This window comes from Nasonia vitripennis (genome assembly GCF_009193385.2).
Source record: "Nasonia vitripennis strain AsymCx chromosome 1 unlocalized genomic scaffold, Nvit_psr_1.1 chr1_random0006, whole genome shotgun sequence".
NCBI lineage: Eukaryota > Metazoa > Arthropoda > Insecta > Hymenoptera > Pteromalidae > Nasonia > Nasonia vitripennis.
The window spans coordinates 259323-284853 of NW_022279593.1; the positions used below are offsets into that span (position 1 = coordinate 259323).

The 25531-nt window shown below is 39.4% G+C and overlaps 1 protein-coding gene across 6 annotated transcripts in view; it reads left to right on the forward strand.

Moving 5' to 3' along the window:
* Window positions 1–25531, forward strand: part of Ndufs1 (NADH dehydrogenase (ubiquinone) Fe-S protein 1, 75kDa) — a 268993-nt gene that overhangs the window by 157147 nt on the left and 86315 nt on the right. For all 6 annotated transcript variants that reach the window (XR_004227954.2, XM_031932105.2, XM_031932108.2 and 3 more), the window contains 1 exon segment: window positions 15565–15740. Coding sequence is in view for 5 of the 6 variants with exons in the window: in XM_031932105.2 (XP_031787965.1) it covers window positions 15565–15740 (176 nt within the window). In the remaining variant the exon portion in view is untranslated.

The following is a 25531-nucleotide window of genomic DNA, read 5'->3' on the forward strand; positions in this document are numbered from 1 at the left end:
TAGTTTTTTCAGTTTTTTTACCAATTCGTAAAAAACAAGATTTTCAGTTACGCATGTGCGGTTTTTTCATGGCTATTTTTCGATTTCTAGTGATTTTAGACGCGTTCCGCAAACTATCCTAACCATTATAACTCGGAAACTAAATGTTGTACTTTTCTTAAAAGATCATGATTATTAAAGTTTATTATAACTATGTATACTGCTTTAATTCCAAGTCCTTTCATGATACAGATCCGGAGTCCTCCTGTTTGTTTCTCTTTGGCAAATGGCGCGCGTTATCGTAACGAATGTCAAAAAATATAAAAACTTTAAAAAATTGTGTATGAAGAAAAAAAATTTTTGATTTTAAAGCAATACATAATCTTGAAGGAAGCTACATGCCAAAGAATTGGCAGTGGTTTTTATCTTTCCGCTCTAACTCTAAATTTTTCAATTACGCTCGAAATGCACAATTTTCTACTTTCTGGCATGAAAAAGAGTCCATTTCATGTCTGAGTTAGAAAAAACTTGTTTTTCATGAATTAATAAAAAGCAAACCTAGGTTGATTAAAATACATTTTCTAGAAGCTCAGATAGAAATGATGCAGTTTTTAGTTAAACAGAGAATACAGGGCGAACAATGAAATTTTTGAACATTAATATCTTTTTGAAACTAATTGGTATTAACAGCCCAAAGTTTGAACTTGATTATTACCTTTTTACTCCAGTTATTGTGTCAATAAGTTTATTTAATTTTTTCGAATTCTACAGTTTTGAAATAAATAAAATATGCACAGTTGCAGCTTAATACTTTTCAACTGTTCATACATTATATGAATCTAATTTTCTATTTATTTTATTATAAATTGTTGGTATATTAGTTACAAGCGGACGCGAATAATACGGATAAGGTGATACGCAAAAGGAAAACACTTCAGTTTATGAGAAAGATAAACGTGGCTTTATTCGGTAACTGAACTTAACGTGGACAAAGAAAAGAAAGGCTTGGCGTGGCTGAGAAAGCGTGTGGCTTGCCCGGCCCTCGAGCAAGAAGTGAGACGGCGTGCGGAGCGCGCCGACGAACGCAGCGGCGGATCACGTGGTCGTGGCTGTTTTACACAGCGAGGGCGCTGCGGGGTTGCCAGATGTCGGGTGTTAGCGTATATATTCTAACACTCCCTCCCGATTACACTCGACATCGTCCAGTCTCCGTTGGGCGCACCGCTGTGTTGTCTTCCATCGCGCCTCTGCACATGGTCATCTCTGAGGAGTTACTCTGTAACATGAAAAATATATTAATTTCCCAGCAGTAGTTTGGTCAGTCTATTATGGCTATCAGAGGGCAAAGGTTTAGTGAAGATGTCTGCTCTTTGCTCCTTTGATTTAACCCATTCTATTTTTACATAGCCCAGTTGAGCACATTGCTTAACGTAGTCCTCACATATTCCCGACATATGCCTGAGTTTGTTACTTCCATCCATCTTTGTGCAAGCTACTGCTGCTTTGTTATCGCACCACAAGGTGAAAGGAAAGAACATCATGCCTGGAATTGCTTTCAGTGACAGGCACATGCTGATTGACTCTCTGCAAGCATCACTCATAGCCCCATACTCGGCTTGGCATGTTGACAGGGCTACATAGATTTGTGTGTGCGTTCTCCATGCTATCGTGTATCCGTACAACGTAACTACATGACCGCTAGTAGTAAGTGAGTTTTTGCAATCTGCAAAGCTTGTGTCTGAGAAGGACTCCATTCCCTCTTTTAAACCTTTGTATGTCAACTGCCAACTCGCAGAGTAGGCGATATACTTGAATAACCTGGTAACCATTTTCCATTCATTTTCGGTCGGGTTCTGCTGATGTCTACTCAGTATGTTGACGGCGTAGGCCAAATCTGGTCTTGTACCTGATACGAGATACATCAGAGAACCCACAACTTCTCGGTATTCACGTTGGTTTATGACTTTTTCATCAGTTGGTTCATTCTCTCGTTGCTTCCTTTGCTTGTTAAGTACTTGATTCGTTACCATGGGAGTTGGTTGGCTTTTAGCCTGTGCATATCCAAATTTCGTCTGCATCTTATTTATAAACTTGATCTGATCCTGTGGTCCTGTCCTTTCTATTTCTCGTTATGGTGATTCCTAGGAATTCTTTAGGTTCACCCAGGAACTTCATATCGAACTTCTTACTTAATTCTTTCTGTACTTCTCTTATCTTGGGTTCGTTATTCCCTGTCAGCAATATGACGTGCATTATTATGCAGCTGTTATTTTCAGTATATACAAACAAACATGGATCTCTGTTATTTGCTTGAAAACCTAAATATTTAACGAACTCCGAAAAATGTGCATTCCAGTTCTTTGGGCTTGTTTTCAGACCATATAAAAACTTGTGGAGCTTCCAGACTTTTGTCTATCTTTGATTTTCATATTCTTCGAAGCCATATGGTATTTCCAGAAATATTTCTCTTTTTATAGGGCTGTGAAGAAATGCTGCTTTGAAATCCAGTTGCCACATTATATAGTCGTGTTTATTTGCGATGGCTAGAACTGCTCTTACCAATGCAAGTCGTGAAACAGGTGCGTATGTTTCGCAGAGATCCTATATATTCGAGTCCTTGAACCCACTTATAACAATTCTCACCTTGTAATCTGGGTATTCGGTTCCGTTGTCTTTACGTTTGAATCCCCATCTTGAGTCCAAGATGTTCAGCTTCTTTCCATCTTTGCACGTTCTATCGACCACTTCATATACTTGGTTTTTCTGCAACGCTTCTCTTTCCTTGCTTATTGCTTCCTGTCAGCATCTGGTGATGACACAGTTTCTCGATAGGATTTTAGGTCCTCGTTGATGGCAGTCAGCAATGCATATAAGCCATATGTACTCAGACCTTCGATTTCATCCTGTACCTCGACTGCAGATCCAGCGTCTCTACTCTGTGTCTGCTTTCGAGTAACTGGTCTATTCACCTTTGGATTTGACTTCGTTACCGTCTTTTGGATCTCCTTTCGTGGTCGGCCTCTCTTCTTGGGCACTGGTACCACTTCTTCCGTTTGATCTGAACTTTCTTCTTCAAATTCGTATAACCAAGTCTCTTTGTTCATATCGTCAGTTGTTGTCCAATTCTTTATATCTTCGGGCTTGTATACATTTCCGAAGACCTTCCTCTCAATGAACTGTACATTACGACTTTCGTACACTTTACCATCTTCTGGGTTCAGTAACAAGTACCCTGTGTCGGTATATCCGACCAACACCGTTTTGATCGATAGTTTGTAGAATTTTGTTTCCTGTTGTCCTTGGACCTTTGTGAATGCCACGCATCCAAATCTTAGGATCTGATTGATGTACACTTTCGATTCAGGATTAATCACGAGTATCGGTGATTTAAAGTCAATAGAATTGTGAGGTGTCAGATTGTACAAGTATACAGCAACTTTCAGTGCTAGATCCCAGGCATTCGCTGGCAATCTTGAATCATACATCAGAGCTCTTGTAATTTTCTGGATCGTCTGATTATAGCGTTCCGCGATGCCGTTTAGCTGCGGTGTATATGGACAAACTGTTCTTAGTTTCGCACCATATTTGTCCAATACTTCCTTAGTCTTTCCGCTAGTAAATTCAGTACCTTGATCGCAGTCTAGGTAACAGAATTTTTCGTCCTTTCCGCATATATTTCGACACTGTGCTACGAAGTCGTCAATACACTCAGCGGCATCTGACTTATGCTTCACTTAGTAGGCCATTGCGAAGCGTGAATAATTATCCACCAACACTACTATAAATCTGCAACCTTTAGGGTGTGTGGCTGGTGTAATAGGTCCCATTGTATCAGCGCTGACTCTTTGCAACGGTTTCTTTGTCATTTCCTTGTCGTTTTCGAACTTCGGTCTATTCATTTTCGCTACCTTACATATCTCGCAATCTTTCAAACACACTCCGTGATCATTCTCCCGAAATTCCTTAACATTCGGATACAACTTTCCTAAAACTTTTACTTTATTCAGAGACGTATGTCCTAACCTAATGTGCCATAAATTCATGGTGTTTATCACATTTGTCGACTTATTTGTATTACTATCGCTTTGATTCGTCGGAACTGACCTATCCTTTTCATCGTTAATGTTACCCTTTTCTTGATAGTCTTTTCGCCTCTTTTATGAGAGACCAGTGCATCTGTGTGTATCACTTGACTTTTATCAGCTTTTAATTTTAAATCAATCGTCCAAAATGGATCTTCAAACTTTCCTTCTAGAATCTTTACTTTTGTTTTTGGTTCATAAACATTTATGGTTTTCTTGTCCAGATACACACATAGGCCCTGATCTGTGAACTGTTAGAGTGACAGTAAGTTCTTACTCAGATTTTCCGCGTATATGACTTTATCTAAACATATTACTTTACCATTTGACAATTCAAATTTCACTCGACCTAGATTCGTTGACTTTATACTAGATCTTTTGTCTTTATTCGCACAGCCTATCACGCATTCTGCTTTTTGATGCAATTGTGTCAGAATGAGTTTGGAATTTGTCATATGGTCAGTTGCACCCGAATCTACGATAAACTTTTGTGTCATGCTATCGTATTCATTCGGACTTACATACATGCATACAGTATCGGTTATTGCATTACCTCTTGCTGGTGTGGGTGAGTGGTTGTTAGATCGTCTGAAAGGCGGCTTGGACGGTGACTTGGTTAAGCGTTCCTCGTTACGCCTAGGAGACTTGCTCTCCTGTCTTCTCAGCTTTCGCTTCGGTGACAAGCTCCTTTTCCTTTCAGATGTTCTCTTACGTAGGAGTCCCTTCTTTGGCTCCTTGCACTCTTTAGCAATGTGGCCGAACTTGTTGCAGTTAAAACATGGCTCTGACTACCACACCTTTCGCATCGTTTAGTCGGTCTTTCCCGGCTTTTGGATCATCCCTCGGTTGAGCGGCTTCTCCTGTCGTCTCTGACAGCTCCAAACAGAGCGGACGTTCCAGTATTTCTCTGGTGCGACTTGTCAATCTGAAAAATCAAATCTTTTAGTTCATTATACGTGGACTTCCTACCCGTATTACGGCTGGCTATGTTTTCAGCTGTAATAATTTCCGGGTAGGCTTGCTCTACATCATTGTAAAACAGGCTTTTCTTTGCTGTTTCGGTCATTTTATCTATTCCATCATGGCTTTCGTACTTTCTAACGAGATCCTCGAACCTTAAACAGAAATTAAAGGCCGTTTCTTTGTCTTTGTTGAACTTTAGATTGAACAACCGTCTTTGGGCTATATGTGCGATGGTCTGAAATTCGTTCCTTTTCATTTCTTTGATCTTTTCCAGCAGTTCTACCGGATCCTTAATGTTCATCGTGTACAGGTGGTATTTATCATCTATTCTGTTCAGAATAATCTTTGCAACGTTCCTGTCATGCTCAATTTCATCTTGACTTATCAGACCGAATCCCTGATTTTCAAATAGATAGAATAGCTTGCGCGATTTCAGTTCCGAGAACAAGAACTCCTCAAATGGGGCGTACTCTGAATCTAACTTTAATCTGTACGTTCGCGTGATGTTAGTTTGTTTGAGTTTCATATCGTTCATACTCGTGTTAGACCGATTCGCAGACCTAGACTGATTCAGAATATATAATCGTATCAAATCGAGATCATAAAGTCGTTTACTTACGTCCATGTCCTCTGGCAATCTTACATCATTAAACGTGGTTCCCAGGCGTTCAGCAGATTCCTTGCGCCAATTCTTGTATGGAGGCAGATCCCAGTCTGAGTTTACGTTAACGCCATCGCTCCATTCGTATGGGTTGGATATGCTCACTCCAGGCATGAAAGTGGAAGAACCTTTGAAATCCGTGCTCGTAAAATCTCGGAATCTTGGTATCTGAAGTGCGGACTGCTTGCCATTCACAGGGCGAAAACCGCGTCCGCGTCCTCTCGGGAATAGCTTGAATGGCTCGTCAAGACATACATCGCTGGTGACTTTTGGCTTGTTGACCGTGCTCTGATCTTTGAGCCTCAGATCGTTTACGGACTTCCTCAAGGTTCTCAATGTCTGTTTTGAGCGTATTAGTCAGCGTTTCCAGATTTGCATTCATCCTGGCGCTCTCTTTCGCGACTGACGACAGTCCATTAACCAGACTGGTGCTGAGATTGATCTGAGCTTTCGTACTTTCTTGCAGCAGGCGTATGAGGTCGTCTATATTGCCTTTCGTAACCCCTTGATGCGTGTGTATGGGCGTCGACGTAGTGGCTCTTGTTCCCTCTACCTCGCTGCAGTGGCTTAGAGGTCCTCTTAACCATACCACTTGGTCCTTGGCTGACTTCAAGATTCCCAGCATTTTTGCTGATTCTTCCATTGTGAGTGGCGCATAAAATATGGAGCCTGAAACCCACGTTTTTATAGCACATTCAACAAAAACAATAGTAAAAATGTTCTAATTTGTGAAATATCCCACCAAAAAGCATGTACAACTCATGATAGGACATATTATTGACAATGCTGACGGAATTCCAAAATCAAAAATGGCGGAATCAAAATGGTGGACATTATACCTCCACCAAACCCATTTTACCGCAACAAATGATTTTAAATCATTTTAAAGTATCGGTATGGGAGTTTAAGGGGCCGCTGAATCTTATTTTAACCTCGAAATTTCAAAATTCAATATGGCCAATATAAACTGGCGGATATTTGTCATAACCCACCCGCAGGCTCTCTCGCGAAAAGCCCCTGCTAACGCGCAACCCGCCGAACACGCCACGCACGCTGCAGCGCTTATCACCGCGGCGCGCCGCTAGGCGGCTGCGCATGACCCACAAGTGAAGTAGCGTCGCGGAGGGCACATAAGGAGGCCGGGTCCAGCGCTGTACCTCGCCCCTCTTCCAACAGCCTAATGCTGCAAGTACACGGCTCGTGTCCAATGACAACTTGTGCAAAGACTTCAGCAAATAAAACGGTTTTGTGGCAAAGGAATTTATTGCTTTCAAGTGATTTATTTCATCCCTCTCTTTTACCTACACCCCCAACCCCTTCCCACGTTTAGCAACCCATAGAAAGGAATATTTTCTTCAAGGAATGCTTTCTTCATCGTCGACTTTTTCTCCAACATTCTTTTTCAGGATAGTTGGTGAGCAAGTCCATCAGCGGCTTTATTCATAGGCGACTTTTTCTCCAACAGTCCTTTTTAGGATAGTTAATAGGTACATTAATAGATATATTGGCGACTTCTTCTTCAACATCCTTTTTAAAGGCAGTTGTTGAGTAAGTCTTACTTTATCGGCAACTCCTTGTTCAACTGTACTAGCCATAATTTTGTTATTTCTAACACTTTTTTTTGTTTTGGTTGTGCTTTCTCATATCCTACAACAATGTCTTCTCTTGCGAAAAAATATCGTATCGATAGATGCGTTAATCCATTTGATATTAATATAGGACACAGCAAATCTCTTAGGAAGATCTCCAAAGAATTTCAAGATGTCTATCCTGATTATCCAACATCTTCACTGATTTGTGATACATGTAGAGAATCCTTTTACAAACTACATGATTGTCATCTCCAAACGTCAGTATGCGTGTTGATTTTGAATCAGAGACTGACTCACCTTCCGTTTCAAACACGGATGCACCTATGCAAGATGATCTTACAGATATTTTAACTGGACTTAAAAACAAATTCCAATCCCTGCCGGTGAACGATTCATTACGTGTCAGTATTCTTACTATTTTGCCCGAACACTGGGCAATACGTAAAATTATGAACCAATTTGGTGTGTCTCACAGAATGGCTCGTAAAGCAAAACAGTTAAGAGAATCAGATGGAGTTTTAGCTTCTCCTGTTGCAAAACGTGGAAAAACATTACCTGCAGAAACTACTCAGAAAGTTGAAGATATTTACGAAAATGATCTTAACAGCAGAATTATGCCAAATAAAAAAGATACCGTCAGTATTTATTTATATGGTGAAAAAATAAAAGTGCAGAAAAGATTATTACTTACTGATATTAAGAACCTTCATAATCAATTTAAAGAACAGTTTCCTGAACATCCGATTGGGCTTACCAAGTTTGCGGAACTGAGACCAAAATGTTGTGTCTTTGCAGGATCCTCTGGTACACACAATGTATGTGTATGTACGATACACCAAAATTTCAAGGCGATGATTGACGCAGTAAATATAGAAAAAATCTCAAACAATATTCTGAAGAATTATAAAGATTGTTTGAATTTCGTTCTATGTGAGGATCCCAAACCAAGTTGTTATTTGAATGAATGCAAATTTTGTCCGGACATTCAAAAGTTTTCTAATTACGTTGAGAACATTATGGATGAGCACAATATTGATCAAGTCATCTTCAGCGCGTGGCAATCAACCGATAGATACACTTTGATAAAACAATGCCTAACATCGCAAGAATTTATTGAAACTTTATGTTCTAGCCTAGAAAAGTTGATACCTCATCACTTCATCGCTAAGGAACAATCAAAGTTTATTTCTGGGAAGAAAAATAATCTTTCAGATGAAGAGGTTCTTGCTCAATTGGATTTTGCTGAGAACTATGCTTTTACAGCCCAAGATGCTGCACAGGCATTTCATTTTAATAATGATCAAAGTACGATTTTTCCTGCTGTTTATTATAAATCTGAAGGCAAGTTAAAGCATTTCAGTACAGTATCTATGTCCGACTGTACTACTCATGATGCCACTGCAGTATACAGAATGCAGCAAAAGCTTATACCTGAAATTCGCAAGGTTTGTCCCACAGTAAAAAAGGTAATATATGCTACTGATGGTGCTAAACAGCATTTTAAAAATCGTTATCAAATCAGTAATTTAATGAGTCATAAGAGAGATTTTGGCGTTGATGCTGAATGGCACTGTTTTGCAACAGCACACGGAAAAGGTAGTTGCGACGGAGTTGGAGCGATAGTAAAGAGAGAAGCTACAAGAGCGAGCTTACAAGCTGCAAAAAATAAAGCAATTCTAGATGTTAAAGCTCTTTATTCATGGGCTAATGGGCGATCATTCAATATAAAATTGTTCTTATACACCAAAAAAAATCACGAACAAACTCGTCAATTCCTAACAAAGAGATTTAAAAACTGTCCACCTGTCACAAACATACAAATGGGGCATGGATTTATCCCAGAAAATAATGAAACGTTGAAAGTCATGCATTACTCAAATGCCAATGAACCTAGGAACAGAGTAATTTATGATATCGGCGAAACCCATTTATCACCAGTAAAAACTCCACAAACGAGGAGCCAGAATTGATAAGAGTGCACAAATGTCATTAAAGATTGATTAATTTGTCTAAATTATATATTTTTTTCATCCACGCAGGCATATACATATACACAGAACAATAGAAAAATGTAAGTGCAAAAACCGCAGACAGATAATTCTAAATCTAATAGACCGGAAAAATATAAGATTCATGTGCACAAATACTGATTCCGATAATACATTTATAACCATTTACCTCACAAACCCCCATATCGATACTTTAAATTGATCTAAAATCATTTGTTGCGGTAAAATTGGTTTAGTGGCGATATAATGTCCGCCATTTTGGATCCACCATTTTAAATTTTGAAATTTCGAGGTCAAGCTAAGATTCAGTGACCCCGAAAACCCCCATATCGATACTTTAAACTGATCTAAAATCATTTGTTGCGGTAAAATTGGTTTGGTGGAGGTATAATGTCCAACATTTTGATTCCGCCATTTTTGATTTTGGAATTCCGTCAGCATTGTCAATAATATGTCCTATCATGAATTGTACATGCTTTTTGGTGGGATATTTCACAAATTAGAACATTTTTACTATTGTTTTTGTTGAATGTGCTATGAAAACGTGGGTTTCAGGCTCCATATTTTGTGCTCCACATTGGATTTTTGAAAAGGCCAGAACTTTTTCAAAAGCCCTTGACCAGACGATCATTTTGAGACCTCAAACGTCTTGTTAGGTTAACCCAAATTTTGGGTGCACTGATGGTCCGGTTGACGTGAAACGTCCCATATATATATATATAAATATTCTGTAAAAAAAATTGACGGCAGCGTTCGTATTCTATAATAAAACAACAGAGGGGTCTGCAAACTTTTGGACAATGAACCATCCAAAACTTATATATTAAATTATGCATCAAAAACCGCTTCATACATTAGCAGGAAGATTATACCGTATATTAAAACAATATTTTATTTATTAGACCTATAAATTTAGTTGAAACAATCTAGATTTGGTAGCAATACAAGAATCGCGGTGGCCAGATGGTGGAGTACTAGCATCGGGTAACTTCACGTACCTGTATGGGGCCGGGAGTAGGGGATCTGTAGGCACCGGATTTCTCGTAAGCAAAAGCATCATACATTCGGTTAAAAGTTTCAAATCCGTCAATGATAGGCTCTCGTACATCATTATCGAAGGGGAATGGTATAGATATGTATTTATTAATGTACACTGTCCTACGGAGGACAAAGAAGAAGAAGCTAAGGATCTCTATTACGAAACTTTAGAGCAGGTAATCGACCAGTTCGCTTCTTACGACACAAGAATAGTATTAGGCGTTTTCAATGCTAAAATAGGTAGGGAGGAAATGTTTAGGCCTACTATAGGTAAGGAAAGCCTACACGAAGCTAGCAATGATAACGGTATTAGGGTCATAAATTTCGCAACGGCAAAGGATCTTATAATCAAAACTACGTGTTTTAAGCACAAGAACATACACAAGGCAACGTGGACATCGCCGGACGGGGCCACACAGAACCCAATTGATCATTTCCTCATTGAAAAAAGATGTCATACTAATGTTCTTGACGTAAGGGCTTACAGAGGGGCAGATAGCGACTCGGACCACTTCCTAGTTGTAGCCAAATTAAGAGCTAGACTAGTAGCGAATAAAATAGTAAGCGAGCAAACAAGGTAGAAAGCTTCGATATTGAGAAACTACGAGATAGAACAGAGCGAATTAGGTACCAGATAGAAATTAATAACAGGTTTCAGGCACTTGAAGAAGCAAACACATCGCCGGAGGGGAATGACGAACCGAATAGCTTATGGGGGGACATCGAAAAAACGGTAAAAGAGGCCGCGAACAAAGTACTGGGTAAAAAGAAAAAGCCAAAGAGCAAACCATGGTTTGACGAAGAGTGCGAACTCTGGTTTGAAAGGCGCAAAAAGGCTAAATTAGATAGCTTACAAAATAGAAGCGATAGGACCGTAAAAGAGTATTCTAACGTAAGGAAACAGACGAGCGCGATCTACAGAAATAAGAAGCGGGAGTATCAAAAGAATCTTATTAGGAGAATAGAAACTAACAGTAAGGAAAATAACCCCCGCAAAATGTACAGAGGGATTAACGCCATCAGAAAGGGTTTTAGGAGTAGAGCACAATTGATGAAGGACGAAAACGGGGACCTCGTAACAAATGACAACGAATTACTGTCGCTGTGGAAAAATTATTTCGATAAATTATTAAACGTGCACGAAAATAGCGAAGAATTAGGGGACGAAATTCACACTGCTGAACCCCTCGTGGAGGAACCGAGCTACCAAGAAGTAGAGGCCGCGATTAAAAAACTAAAAAACAATAAAGCCGCGGGAAATGACTCTATACCTGCTGAGTTACTCAAATATGGGGGCGTCGAGCTCACTTTCAAAATCTATAAACTAGTATGTGCCATCTGGAAAAATGAAACAATACCCGAAAATTGGAAGGAATCTATCATTATACCGATTTTTAAAAAGGGGGATAAGACAGACTGCAATAACTATAGGGGTATTTCACTTTTAGCAACGTGCTACAAAGTTCTGTCAAACGTAATACAAGCTAGACTCACTCCATTCGCGGAAGATATAGTAGGAGATTATCAGTGCGGATTTCGGCGCAACAGATCGACGAGCGATCAAATGTTTACCATAAGATAGTTGTTAGAGAAAAAGTGAGAATTTTGCGAAACCATACAACAACTATTTATAGATTTTAAAAAAGCGTACGACTCTATTAAGCGAAGCAAAATGTATCAAATTCTAGTACTTCTCGGTGTACCGAAAAAACTCGTGAGATTAATTCAAATATGTCTGAACCGAAGCACGGGAAAGGTCCGAGTAGGCGGTAATGTATCAGAACCCTTCATGATACGCGATGGTTTAAAACAAGGGGATGGGCTCTCTACGGTGCTGTTCAACTTAACGTTAGAGTATGCCGTTAGAAAAATGCAGGTTAGCCAGCTGGGCGCAACGCTGAATGGAACAACGCAGATACTAGGCTACGCAGATGATTTGGATATACTGGGGGATTGTAGGGAAACGGTAGCAAGAAACGCGGAAATCCTCATAAAAGCGGTGGAGTATACAGGGTTAGAAGTGAGTGAATCAAAAACAAATTACATGATTGTGGATAAGCTAGGCATCTGCAGAGGGGAGGAAGATCTCAGAGTTGGGAATTTTACTTTTGAAAATGTTAGCGAATTCAGGTATCTGGGTACGACCATAAATGATAGAAACGAGATTAATGTCGAAATAAATAAGAGACTCCATTCGGGTAATACTTGCTTCTACGCCGTGAGTAATTTACTTAAGTCGAGGCTGTTGTCTAAAAACGTTAGAATAAGAATATACAGGACAATAATACTGCCGGTGGTTCTGTACGGGTGCGAAACGTGGGCTCTCACTAAGCAAGCGGACAACCGTTTTAGGGTATTTGAAAATAAAGTCTTGCGAAAAATATACGGGCCGCAGAAAGATGAGGAAACCGGGGAATGGAGGAGACTACACAATGATGAGTTACACAATCTGTACGCGTCACCAAATATTAACAGAATAATAAAATCGCGCAGATTGGGATGGGCAGGGCACGTAGCGAGAATGGGAGACGACCGTACGGCAGCGCGTGTCATGAAGGGCAGGCCGATGGTAACGCGACCTCTAGGTAGACCTAGACGTAGATGGGAGGACAACGAAAAGTGGATCTAGTAGAAATAGGACGGGTGGGTGTCGATCGGAGAGGTGCATCTTGGGTGGGGTTGACACAAGATAGGGCAGCGTGGAAGGCTTGCGTAGATGAGGCGATGAACTTTCGAGTTCCAAATGCCATGTAAAAAAAAAAATAAATAAATAAATTTAGTTGAAGGAAGCTACGTGCCAATGAATTGACAGCGGTTTTTGATTCGTAATCGACGACCCTGAAAACACCTTGTAGCATACCATTTATTCGATTTATTTGTTAAAAATCAAATTTTACAATATTTTGTATGATCAAAACGGTTTTAACATATTATTTTATTGATCTAATCCTGAAAACCTAAGGAACTATGTTACCTGTTTAATTTCGCGAAGTTTACACATTTTAAAGCTCGAGTATTTAAGTGTAAAAGGTGTTTTATCGTTTTTTTTCTATATATGCGTTTTTTAAACATACTTATTCGTTTATTAATGTTTGAATAATTATTACTGACCCTATAGTTTATTATTCAAATGTTTTTAACGCGTATAATGTATAAGTAAAAACTTTTTACAATTTTAATAATGCGATTCCTGCAAGTGTATGTAAAAAGTTTAATGATTGTTAATAAGAATTCTAAAAGCCAAAAATTAATTCTATTATCGTAATTTACTTCTTTTAGTATCTAAAGTATCTTTTTCTTCAAAGGATCTTTTAGTATATAATATTTGTAACGAGGAACAACGTCCCTCGCCACGCCGGTAATCGAGGCAGGATAGAGAGTGACGAAATAGGGTGGCGTTGGCTCAAGTGGTAGCACGCGCACCTAGAGATCTCGGGAGCGCCGAATCGATTCTCGGTCCCGGCGTCTCCTTTTGTGATTTTCTGCTCTCACGTCAAGTCTCACCCCGTTACATATTTTAGTAATTAATCATCCGATTTCGAAAAATTATTTTCGGCAACTTTATTTGGATAATTTTTGAACCGCTAATTAACCGTTTTCTATTCTGCATTTTTTGGCTATGCCGCTCAAGAATGGCCGTTTTTAATAGCGGTCACGAAATATCTGGGACACAAAGCAAATAATTCAACAAGCAATTAAAATAATAACCTTGTACATATTGCGACTCCCGTTAACAGCTAAAGACTATAAAATTAAAATACTAAGGAAAACCAAAGCAAAATCAAGGCGTCCATTGGCGCGCTTTTTTAATATGAAAGCATCAGTGGAAAAAGCCACAGGTAATCACTGGTAGTTGTCACTGGTCACTGGTAGTTTTGACAGGTCTTGGCAAGATGTCTCTATTTCAAGGATATGTAGGTTATGTATAACCTTTTTAAAACATAAAAAATATTAAGTAATTAACTTTTTAGATGAGTAATGTGATTAATGAGTAAAGTGCCAGAGTACTACTCTGCATGCAATAATTGGATGGTAGTAAGTTCATAGTTTTTATTCAAGGTATTTTACTCTTTTATAATGGTCAAAATCAAAATAATATTTGTCTGATAAAAATTTTTTCTTTTCACGTAAATAAAAAAAAAAAATTTCTACTGAAAATATTTACAATATACACTATTTCTACCGAAAAATATCATATATATACCATACAAAACCACTGACCAAAATTCATGATATTTTACTATATAAATAAGTGTTTTTAGTCACTTGCCACAGCTTTGTGAAAGATCCGGACGGTCTTTTTTACTCTACCCATTTATAAAAAATATTAAATTAATATTTTCACCCATACGTTGTATACGTAGTGTAAAGGAAGAACTAGTCGCGTAAAGGTTTTAAAAGAATTAATTTTCCATTTTGATCGTCTGCTCCGTGTGTATGCTCTCATTCGACTCACTCGCGTCAAGGACTCCCTTTTTCACGTCCCGAGAAACAAAAAAACTGTTGATATTTCATGGCAACGCATTTACCTCCCCGGCAACCCACGCGTCAAATCGTCACTACAGAGCTCGATTCAAACATTCTTTGAAATTAAGATCAAAGTTGTTCTTCGCGCTCGAGACGGCCGACGCGAAATAACTCGTTTATTTCGCGCCGGGGCACCACGACCCAACAGGAGGTTATGCGCTGCGGTTCTATTTTTATTGTCGCGACAATTCTTGATATTATAAAATAGTAAAATACCTTGAATAACAACTATTAACTTATTACCATCCTATTATTGTATGCAGAGTAGTACTCTGGCACTTTACACATTAATCACATTACTTATCTAAAAAATTAATTACTCAATATTTTTTATGTTTTGAAAAGGTTATACATAACCTACATATTCTCGAAATAGAGACTGCTTGCCAAGACCTGCCAAAACTACCAGTAACCACTCACTGTGTTTACTGAACAGTCGCTACGGTGGCAACAATAGCTAAAATTGCCGTTTCTACAGCAGAAACTGCTGCGTTTTATTTTCAGTGTTCCCTAACCTTATTTTTAACTATCTTATACGTGGTCTTTGATTATTGTTTCAATATCTGACCATCTACAGGTTGTCTTTTATTACTGTTTTTACGTAGATATAGGTTAATCGAAACGGAATCGAACTCAGGGCATTTTTGTATTAGTTATATAGTTTAAAACTTACAAAATATTGATGAAATCGGTACCGTTTTATTTTAATATAGGAAGCCATGGAGATCATGGGGCATCAATAGCTGATGTTGTTCTACCGGGTGCTGCTTACACTGAAAAATGTGGAACATATGTTAATATGGAAGGGAGAGCACAGCAAACCAATGCTGCAATTACTCCTCCAGGAATGGCTAGACCTGATTGGAAAATAGTTAGAGCCCTATCTGAGGTATTTAATGTGATTATGTTTCAATGATATAAATGTCTTATTATGCTTAATTTAAGCGAATTCTTAGCTTTACATTTATTTTGTAACCAACATATTTTTTTAAAGATACAAAACAACTTGATTTAGAAAAATATCTTACTATAAAAGAGACATGGTATTCATTTCATTAATTCTCCGATTTGCTGTCCGTTTTCGCTTGCAATTTCTGCGTATGCAAAAATTACTAGCACTGATTGTTGATTTTTAATTTAGAATGCGGGAGAATTTAAGCATCTTTAGGTGTTAGTGAAATCATCTTTATTTAAATTCACAGACGTTTTGGAGGTTTAACCTCCATTTTCAAGATTACTGCGAAAATTTACAAATTTAAAAGTTATATCGTACGAGAATTTACACTGTGCGATAAAAATTAGTCTTACCATATACATCATGTACGATCATTAGTACGGTAGATGGCAGCTAGTCAGTGTGTAAAAAGTATATGAAAGATTTCGATAGATTAGGAAAATACAAGATGACAGACAAGTATTTAGACCAAAAAGCAACCGTGGTAAGACTTACATCGATGTTGAGTAGCCCCGGGTTTACGGCGAGAGGAAAACGCGTAGACGATATACCGCGTCCTTATCGTTTTGCCGGATGTTTCGTGAGGGTTTGTTAATTATTGTATTCCTTTTTTTAAAGAGGGTGAAAGTGTGCAAGTACTTTGTGTAAGGGTGTGTGTAGTGTGCATAATTTTTTTGTAGTATAAGGTGGGATAGACAAAGGCGTTAATCAAGTCATCTAGCTGTGCTCATTATCAGGAGAGCACAACGGCGTGCAAGGTGTAGCTAGTTGCACGTCAGCAGACGGAAGGGCCCGCCGAGATGTGCCTGTGTGAAAGGGCTGCCAGAAGCGGCGTTGAGCCGAGCCCTTTACACAGACATCTGAAAATTGTTGTTATTTTAAATAAAAATTAAGAAATCGTATGCTCTGTATATCAAAGGCGTAAAGTGAGCTTTATTAGACGTGACGTATCGCGCTTGCACTCACTGCGATCCGAAGACGAGTATTTACTACAGGTAATCAAAAAGCTGACCTATTTCTTGGTGCGCACCTATAGTTTTTATGATAATGTATAAACATTCGCGTTTTTCATAGCTATGACGCTAGTAGTAATTTTCATAAATCTTGAAATTTTCCATTTATGAAAAAAATTAATTGAAAACTTGCAATTAAAAATTAATTTTGCGAGTCTCGCTGTTAAATACATGTGAAGGCAGCCGCAACAGGCTCAGCGGAAGTTAGCCGCGCGACGCAAAGGCGAGTCCGCACGGCGCGAAATGAGCGCGCGCGCAACGACAAGAAGGCGAGTCCCCATGAGCGCCGGCTGCGGCAGCACGACACACACTGACAAGCGATTCAGCCGTAACGCGTCAGGTGGCGGGCGCATGGCACACTAGGCACCGCGAACATACTCGTCTGACATACACGGATATATGGCACAGGGCTTTATAAGGCCGACTGCGCGGCGTCACTGGCAGTTCAGCTCGAGTTTCCGATCCGGGCAGTACCGTGGGCACACGATACTGCAAGGAGAGCCAGAGTTAAACCACCGTCGACGGAACCGTCTCGTGAGCACACGTAACGGCTAGTTCGCATTACCTTACCCCGATCCTCCGGATTATCGACATGAGCACACGAGATAATCGGGAAAACCAGAACGACAACGAGTTTCGTCCTCGTAAGCACACGTGGACGATACCCAGAGTCGCCGAAACCTGCCTCTCACTCTCCGACGTATCTCTGCTCCCTCTACCACTGTGCGCATACAGGGTTAAGGAAGTAGCGAGACGCTCACCGACGATCCACAGAGTCGGCGCTTACATCTCTGTAAATTTGAGGTTAACCTCTCTACTTCAAAACAACCTTTACGCTAACGTTTCACGACTTCTTTCGCCGCTGTGCGCACACAGGGCGAAGAGAGTAACGAGATCAGCGACGACGATCCGCAGAGTCGTGCGCACACGACGCCGTCGCAACCGAATGTAAACCTAACCTCAAATCCCATTCATCGCTCCGTAAACCCGACACCGTACTGTATTATCTATGCCGCGCCGAAACACTGTAACCGTGCCAATTAAAACTATTTGATTTGTACAGGCGAAATATTTCTAACAACCGCGAATATATATATATATATATATATATATATATATATATATATATATATACAGGGTGGGCCATTTTAATCAAACCAGTCTAATAACTCCTAAATTAAGCCATGAACAGAAAAATTGTTCAGATGAAAGTTGTCCAGGATCAAGGGGGACATCTTTTTGTGCAATTAGTTTTGACCTTGAACTCAAATTTCAAGGTCATTTCAAGGTCAAATTTTAAAAAAAAATAGGAACCCCTATTTTTGATAGCAGATTTGGAAAGAACAGGAAATTTTACGTCCGAAACGTCCGAAAGTCAACATCCTCTAAAAGCTCTGGCAGTCGATCTCTGAGCAATGCCAAATAGCTATTCTGGTTAACATTTTGACCGAAAAAATATGGCCCAATCAGGTAACCATTAATGATCCCACACCACACCATTAAACTCCATCGGTTTTGATGGTCAATAGTCATGTACCAGTGGGGATTTACAGGTGACCAGTAGTGACTATTGTGCCTATTTAATTGACCATCACTGCGAAATATAGCCTCGTCAGAAAACATAACAAATCTGAAAAAATCTGGATCATTTTGTAAAACTCCTAAAGCCCACTGGCAAAAGTTAATACGCATTAGAAAGCGGCGTGGCCTCAGCTCATGAACTAATCTTATGTGGTAATCGTGATAGTGGAGATTATTGAGAATTCTCAATGCTGTTCTTCGTGGTATACGGATTTCTCTTTCAATTTGTCGACTACTAATTTGTGGATTGAGATGCACAGATGCTAAGGAGGCATATAACATTAGGATCATTTTCGTTGTATTCATGGTGTCTGCATTGACGACGAAGATGTCCATCACGAGCTCTTCGAAGTAATCTAAGTAATGTGTCGTGAGTAGGACGCCTTCTTAGAGGAAAGCGTTCAGCGTAGAGTCGCACCGCGGCTCTGGCATTGTTTTGGGTTTCGCCTAAGATCATTATCATATCAACAATTTCATTGGATTGATAATCGACCATGTTGAAAATTTTGTTTATAATAAGAAAAACTATTTTATTTACATTCACTCTTTATTGAAATTGAAACTAAACCAAAATAAGAAAGTGACAACAAAAAAGGAGGAATTTTCAAACTGTATAATTTTTAAATCAAATTTGTAACTTCTTATTTTCTTACGTTAAGACATTGTGATTTAAATTGAAGACAGCGTGAGAACAATCGTTACAATTCATATTAGATTAAAGAAATTCAACAAAGACAATTATTAAAAATTTTTTTTAATATTACAAAAGCAAAATGCTGTTTAATATTTTATCTTAAATAATGTATTTTTTAACATCTTACCTTTATTGTTTAACCATTTTTTACGCTTTTGAAACGTTAAACTTTTACTTGACTCTGCTTCGACCGCGAATGAATTGACAACATTGATTTTTAACGTTCCATTTCCCACTCCCATTAAGAACTCAGATATTTAAAATTATCATGTTTACTTCAAAATTTACTTTTGACCACTAAAAATTTGTTATCGAATGTTAAACAAGCATCCTAGTGAGAGGCAAGGGGACTCACAGTAAACAAGCACCCCAGTGAGAGGCAAGGGTACTCACGTTAAAAAAGCACCCCAAAGGGAACATAATCCTAATACGTCCACGTCGTTGTTCCTGTGTAGCGCTGAAATTAGGGAATTATTTTGTTTTCAAGGTAAATATTTTCATGGTCATTGTCACATTAGGTTTGAATATTCATCATAAAAGTAGGGATATTAAAAAAAAAAAATTTGACCTTGAAATACCTTGAAATTTGAGTTCAAGGTCAAAACTAATTGCACAAAAAGATGTCCCCCTTGATCCTGGACAACTTTCATCTGAACAATTTTTCTGTTCATGGCTTGATTTAGGAGTTATTAGACTGGTTTGATTAAAATGGCCCACCCTGCACACACACACACACACACACACACACATCTGTTACAGGTGGGTCATAATATCACTCACCCACATTGTTGATTAAAGTATCAAATATATGATTATTTTTGGTAACATTTAAAAACAGAGTCTTCAATAACCCTTTTCTCCTAACTAAATCCTGGATCCGACTGACCATCCAATCTCGAGGAAAATGGAAACGTTACAATTTTATTAGCGGATAAAAAATGTCAGTAAGTAAAAGCAGTAAATTGTGCATATTGTGTGCCAAGGGTGTAAAGTCAGCTATTTGAGACCTACTGTAGAGTTTAGAGTATGAGACAGGGGCGAGCTTTACCAAGCAAAACGTGAGAATAAACGTAGAAATTCTTCTTTTTTTGATTTCTTTTAAATTTTTATGAATAATTCTAGGCAACGTTTGTGTGTGTGTGTTATGTGGCGTAGGCCGAGCAAGCTCTGCACAAGTAGCCCTCCGACAACGGATCCCCACAGGTACTATCATTGAACAATACTTCCGTGGGGCCCTTTAACTAGCTTTTTTGGCTTCTCTTTTAAAGTTTGACATTTCCATACATCCCCCATTCACCAAGGTGAATATGGGTTCACGATCAAACTCGTCTTCTTCATTCTGCATCGTCCTGCCGTCTTTTTCATTTTGCATCATCCAGCCGTCTGCTTCCTGCATCATCGGCCGGTCATCCTCTGGACAGACTCAACCCCGACACCTATGTTCCTCTGCATCGGGTAAGGGAGTCTGGGCTCAACTCAGTTACCTACGTTTCTCAGCATCGGTCTGAGGAGCACTTAAAGGTACTCAACCCTAGCTCCTACGTTCCTCTGTATCAGGCCGGGAAGTAATAACTCAACTTTGTGACCTACGATCCTCTGCATCAGTCCGAGGAGCGTTTCGTATCTACTATTTAATGGCTTTCGTCTAGCAACAGTTTTACTCAGCTGTTTCCCCTTGTCCTTCCCTTCTATTCTCTTCGCAATTTCTTACCTTCTTGATAATGGTCCCTACGCGGTTTTTTACTGCGCACCAGCCATCCTTCGACGCTAGCATAGCTGCCATCATTGACTCCGGGGTCACCCTAGTCTGAAGGTAACACTCAAGTTCTTCTTGTTCCATTTCGTATCGCAAACAGTCACAGAAGACATGCTCTGCATCTTCGTTTGCTTCCAAACATATTGGGCAATTCGGATTGTCCTCTATCTTCAAAAGGTGTAGGTAGGCTCGAAAGCACCCATGTCCGCTCAAAAACAGCGTAAGGTAGTAATTCACTTCCCCGTGTCGTCTATTGGTCCAGCCAACAATATGTGGTATGAGGCGATGCGTCCATCGACCCTTTCCACTGGAGTCCCATCGTCTTTGCCACTCAGCTAGAGTTTGTTTCTTCGCGGATTTCCAAACTTCCTTTTGAGTATTGTCACCACGCCGGCTTTCTTCGTATATATTCTTTCGTTCTGTTGCTAGAAGGTCAATAGGCGGCATACTTGAGATAACGCACACTGCATTTTCTGATACTATTCGGTAGGCATAAGCGACCCGCCATGCACTTCTCTTATAAATTGTTGACAGCTTTCGTGCATAGGACTTTACCAACATTCGTCCTGAAGCTGTCCCACTCTACTGCCTAAGCGTTTAAATCGTTTACTATCTGTACCGGTTTCCTTCCTACAGCATCCTATACTACCTGGTCCAACAGTTGTCTGAATTGTTCTATCGACGCGTTAGGAGAAGCATAGCAACTGTAAATGTGTACGCCTGCGACTTTAGCGCGTACGAATCCTACATTACGTCTTGTCATTCTTTCTCTCAAAGCGGCATTTCCGCATGCCCATATGGCCGCTTTACCAGTCCTCTCCATATCCCACGATAGTTCGTCCAGGTCTCTGTATTGTTCACAGATGATGGTTATGTCGATCTTTGTCTCATGGACATACTAGCTTAGTAGGTCCTGTGCAGTCCCGCAGTGATTTATATTTAACTGCACTATTTTTATTTTTTTCGCCTGTCAGTGGCTTCTACTGCAGCTCGGTAAACTGGGCATGGATAGCTACCTGCAGCTGCTTGGTCACTCTTCTCACCTGTGCCTACCTTATATTAGTGCAGCAAAGTTCGCCACAATTGGCGAGCGCTGCAACGACGACTGCTGGAGCTGCTCCGACGAACAGCAAATGACACTTGGCACTGAAGACCATCAAGCCGAAAACATCTCGTTGGACAACGAGAGCCCGAGTACGAGTTTGCGACGGAATGTCTCATCAAGTTCGAGGACGAGGAGGAGGCGATAGACGACAGCGAGGAGCCCACGCGGCCATAGATCGGCAGTGCCGGAAGTCCGACTAACCTCACCGCTCGAGCTTCGTATACCCATGACACCCGACCAAAATATTATTTTAATGCATACTTGCCGTCCCGTCGTCTCATAGTTTATCGATGAAACATTCTAATTGTTATTATTAAAGTGTAAATCTGTTAAATCATATTAAAAATACAAGATTTTTTTAATATAATCTAAAAGGAGCTTTGCTGTATTGTCAAAATCTGTAAATATATATGTGAAAGCGAGCGCGCGAAGGGCCCGCGCGCGCTGATTCCTGTTAGGACTGCCTAGCGCTTCGCACGTTTGGCTTCCTTACGCTTTTCGACGTTTTTCTTTGTACGGTGAGCCAGTGACTTGTTCATCTCAGAGCTATCACTGTTCACCTCGTTCTGCGCTGCGTTTGTTTTGTTTAGCGGAAAATTTGCGATCGCGTCGTTCGCGTGTGTGTATTTGTGCGCGTGTGTGAGTGTGCCTCGAGGCGATAGTCTTAAGGTTTGTTGGCGAAGGTGTCCACGTGTTGTACGTGACCTCTTCGGGGCGAGCGAACAGCGGCAACACCCCTTGTTGCCCTCATGACAAGCGTCTGGCTCCCCGAGACGTCGGGGCGCGCTTGGTGCACGGTTGCGGACCATCTTTTCGCTCCCCAGGCCCGGCTTCTAGACCTCCAGGACCAGGACGGAAGCAGCGGCGGACTACCACGAGGCCTGCTCAACGCCCTCTTCAGCGGCGGTTTTTGCTTTCTTCTTTGTGGTAAGAGAGCTCTCTCTACGCACGGAAAAGGTACCTCGCGTCTTTGCGTTTTGCGTGCGTTCTTTCACATGAGTTTTTTCTCTTTTAGAGTCACTGTTCTCTTTCTTTTATTTGTATAGTTTCCTTTTCCTTATTTTCAATAAAGCTTACACTTGCTGAGGCTTTTCCCTCTAAACCGTGAGGGTTTTTACGCCAAAGCAAGTGCTTTTTGTGTACCGCGAAATCGTGTGTGTTAATTAAAAAGAATCCTTCACTCACTCAACCCTTTCCTTTTGTCGGAACTCACTCTGAGTTCTTTCACTCATTCTAAGATTAATATTCAATTTTACTTTCCCTTACGAAAATATTCTGCATATGATGCTGCTTATCTGACTGTATGACATCATGCATGAGCTACTGCATGGACATCTGCGCAAAAAACTGTAAACATTTATGCACGATTATCTGCATGAGATATTGCATTATACATATAATGTATATGAATATGCAGGTTGCTGTGCTATTATGGTGTAATATCTGCACATAATTCGCGGAATTCATGCATGAGTTACTGCACTGTTCTGTGCATACATGTGTGCATAATATTTTGTATGAACTTGCTGGTTTTATGTACATATTTGTGCATGAGTTTCAAAATGCAAACATGCTTTATCGAATGCTATATACAAAAATGTAGTATACAATACTGATCATCGTACGAAGGCTATATTATGTACGTAAATTTTAATATAAGCACACAATACCTGCAATAAATTCTGTTAAAATTTTTGCATTATTTCTGTATGGCTCCTACAGTGGATATTGCAGTTTCTTTTGTTATATTTTCTGCAAAATTTTTCCATAAGGGGGCATGTCCAAGTCGTTGTCGATGGAATGTCAAAAACGATCGTTACCGCCGGACAAAGAGTGGAAAGAGCAAGCGACTGTCTAAAATAACAAATTAAAAACCAAATATATATATTTTTTACTTAAACATGCATCCCGCTTAGGAAAATTAATTTCCGTATAGAATTCAACGAGTGACAGAATAAAGAGATAGGCTAGAAGGTTACCTCACGTGCGGCAGTCACGAAAAAATTTTGAATTCTTATAGAATAATTAGAAATACAAGCTTATCCGACGTCGATGATGACGCTTTCGAAAATCCTGATTTAACCGTACACCAACTCCATTGAAGATTTCCGTAGCTTCCGTAGAAGACGGCTCGTGAAAATTTTTAAGTATAAAGAAGACTGAAGTGACCTTACGTTTCTACTGCTGATACATTCATGCATGCAAATTCAGTGTTGTTTGAACTTTGAAAATTTTTACGAGTCATCCTCTATGGATGCTACGAAGATCTTTAACGGAGCTGCTGTACGGTTTAATCAGGATTTTTGGAAGCATGATCATTCACGTCAGCTAAGCTTTTTTTTCTAATAACCTTCAAGTATTCAACATATTTTCTCACGATTGCTGCCTTTTAACCCCTATCCATGGGTGGGGGTAAAATTTTTGAAAAATTAAAATTAAAATAAAAATAAAGATTAGAAATTCAAAATTTATAAACTGAGATTTTGAAATGAGAAAATTTATAAAACAAAAATGTTGAATTGAAATATCGCGAAAGCGATATTTTTAGGAATTTCCAAATTTAGCTTTTCAAAATTATACCTTTCGAATATTCTGGGACTTAAAATTTTACTTTTTGTTATAATTCAATTCGTAATTTTTGCCTTTCAAATATTTATTTTTCAAAAATTTTACCCTCACCCCCTATCGATCTCTCTCAGTCCGTTGAATTCTATACGAAAATTAATTTTTCTAAGCGGGATGCATGTTTGAGTAAAAAATAATATATACTTGGTTTTTGACATTCTATCGGCAACGACTTGGACCTGTCCCCGTATAAAAAAAATCCTGCAGAAAATATAACAGAAGACACTGCGATATATCCACTGTAAGAGCCATTAAGAAATCATGCAAAAATTTAAGCAGAATTTATTGCAAGTATTGCGTGCTTGCATTTAAATTTACTTACATAAGTTAGCCTTAACACGAAAATCAGTATTGTATACTGCATTTTTGTATGCAATGTTCTATAAAAATATGTGCATATTCACATGTTTAATCTTATGTACAAATCTGTATATATAAAGAGCAAGAGTTTATGCATAATGTTATGCACACATGTATACACAGAACAGTGCAGTAACTCATGCACAAATTTCGCGAATTCTGTGCGGATATTCCACCATAATAACATGTACAGCAACATGCATATACATATATAGTTCATGATGCAATATCCCATGCAGAAAATCGTGCATAAAAGTTTACATTTTTTTATGCAGATGTTCATGCAGTAGCTCATGCATAATTTCAGTCAGGTATGCAGGATCACATGCAAATTATTTTCGTAAGGGTTGTAAAAGGTGTTTCTTCCGCATACGTCTTGTTTTGCCCCACATTCACTACATGGAAAGAAATTTTAAACTGCCACACTTCTACGGTTGCAAATTCTTGATTCAAAGAAATCTCGGTATTTGTAGAAAAGCGAAAATTTGACTTCATTCAATTCCAATGGGACGTTTAGAACGTCCGAGTATGTTGGTATTCAATGAACTCGGAGTTGGAAACCCCTGAGTTCCAAAACCGAGGTAATTGATG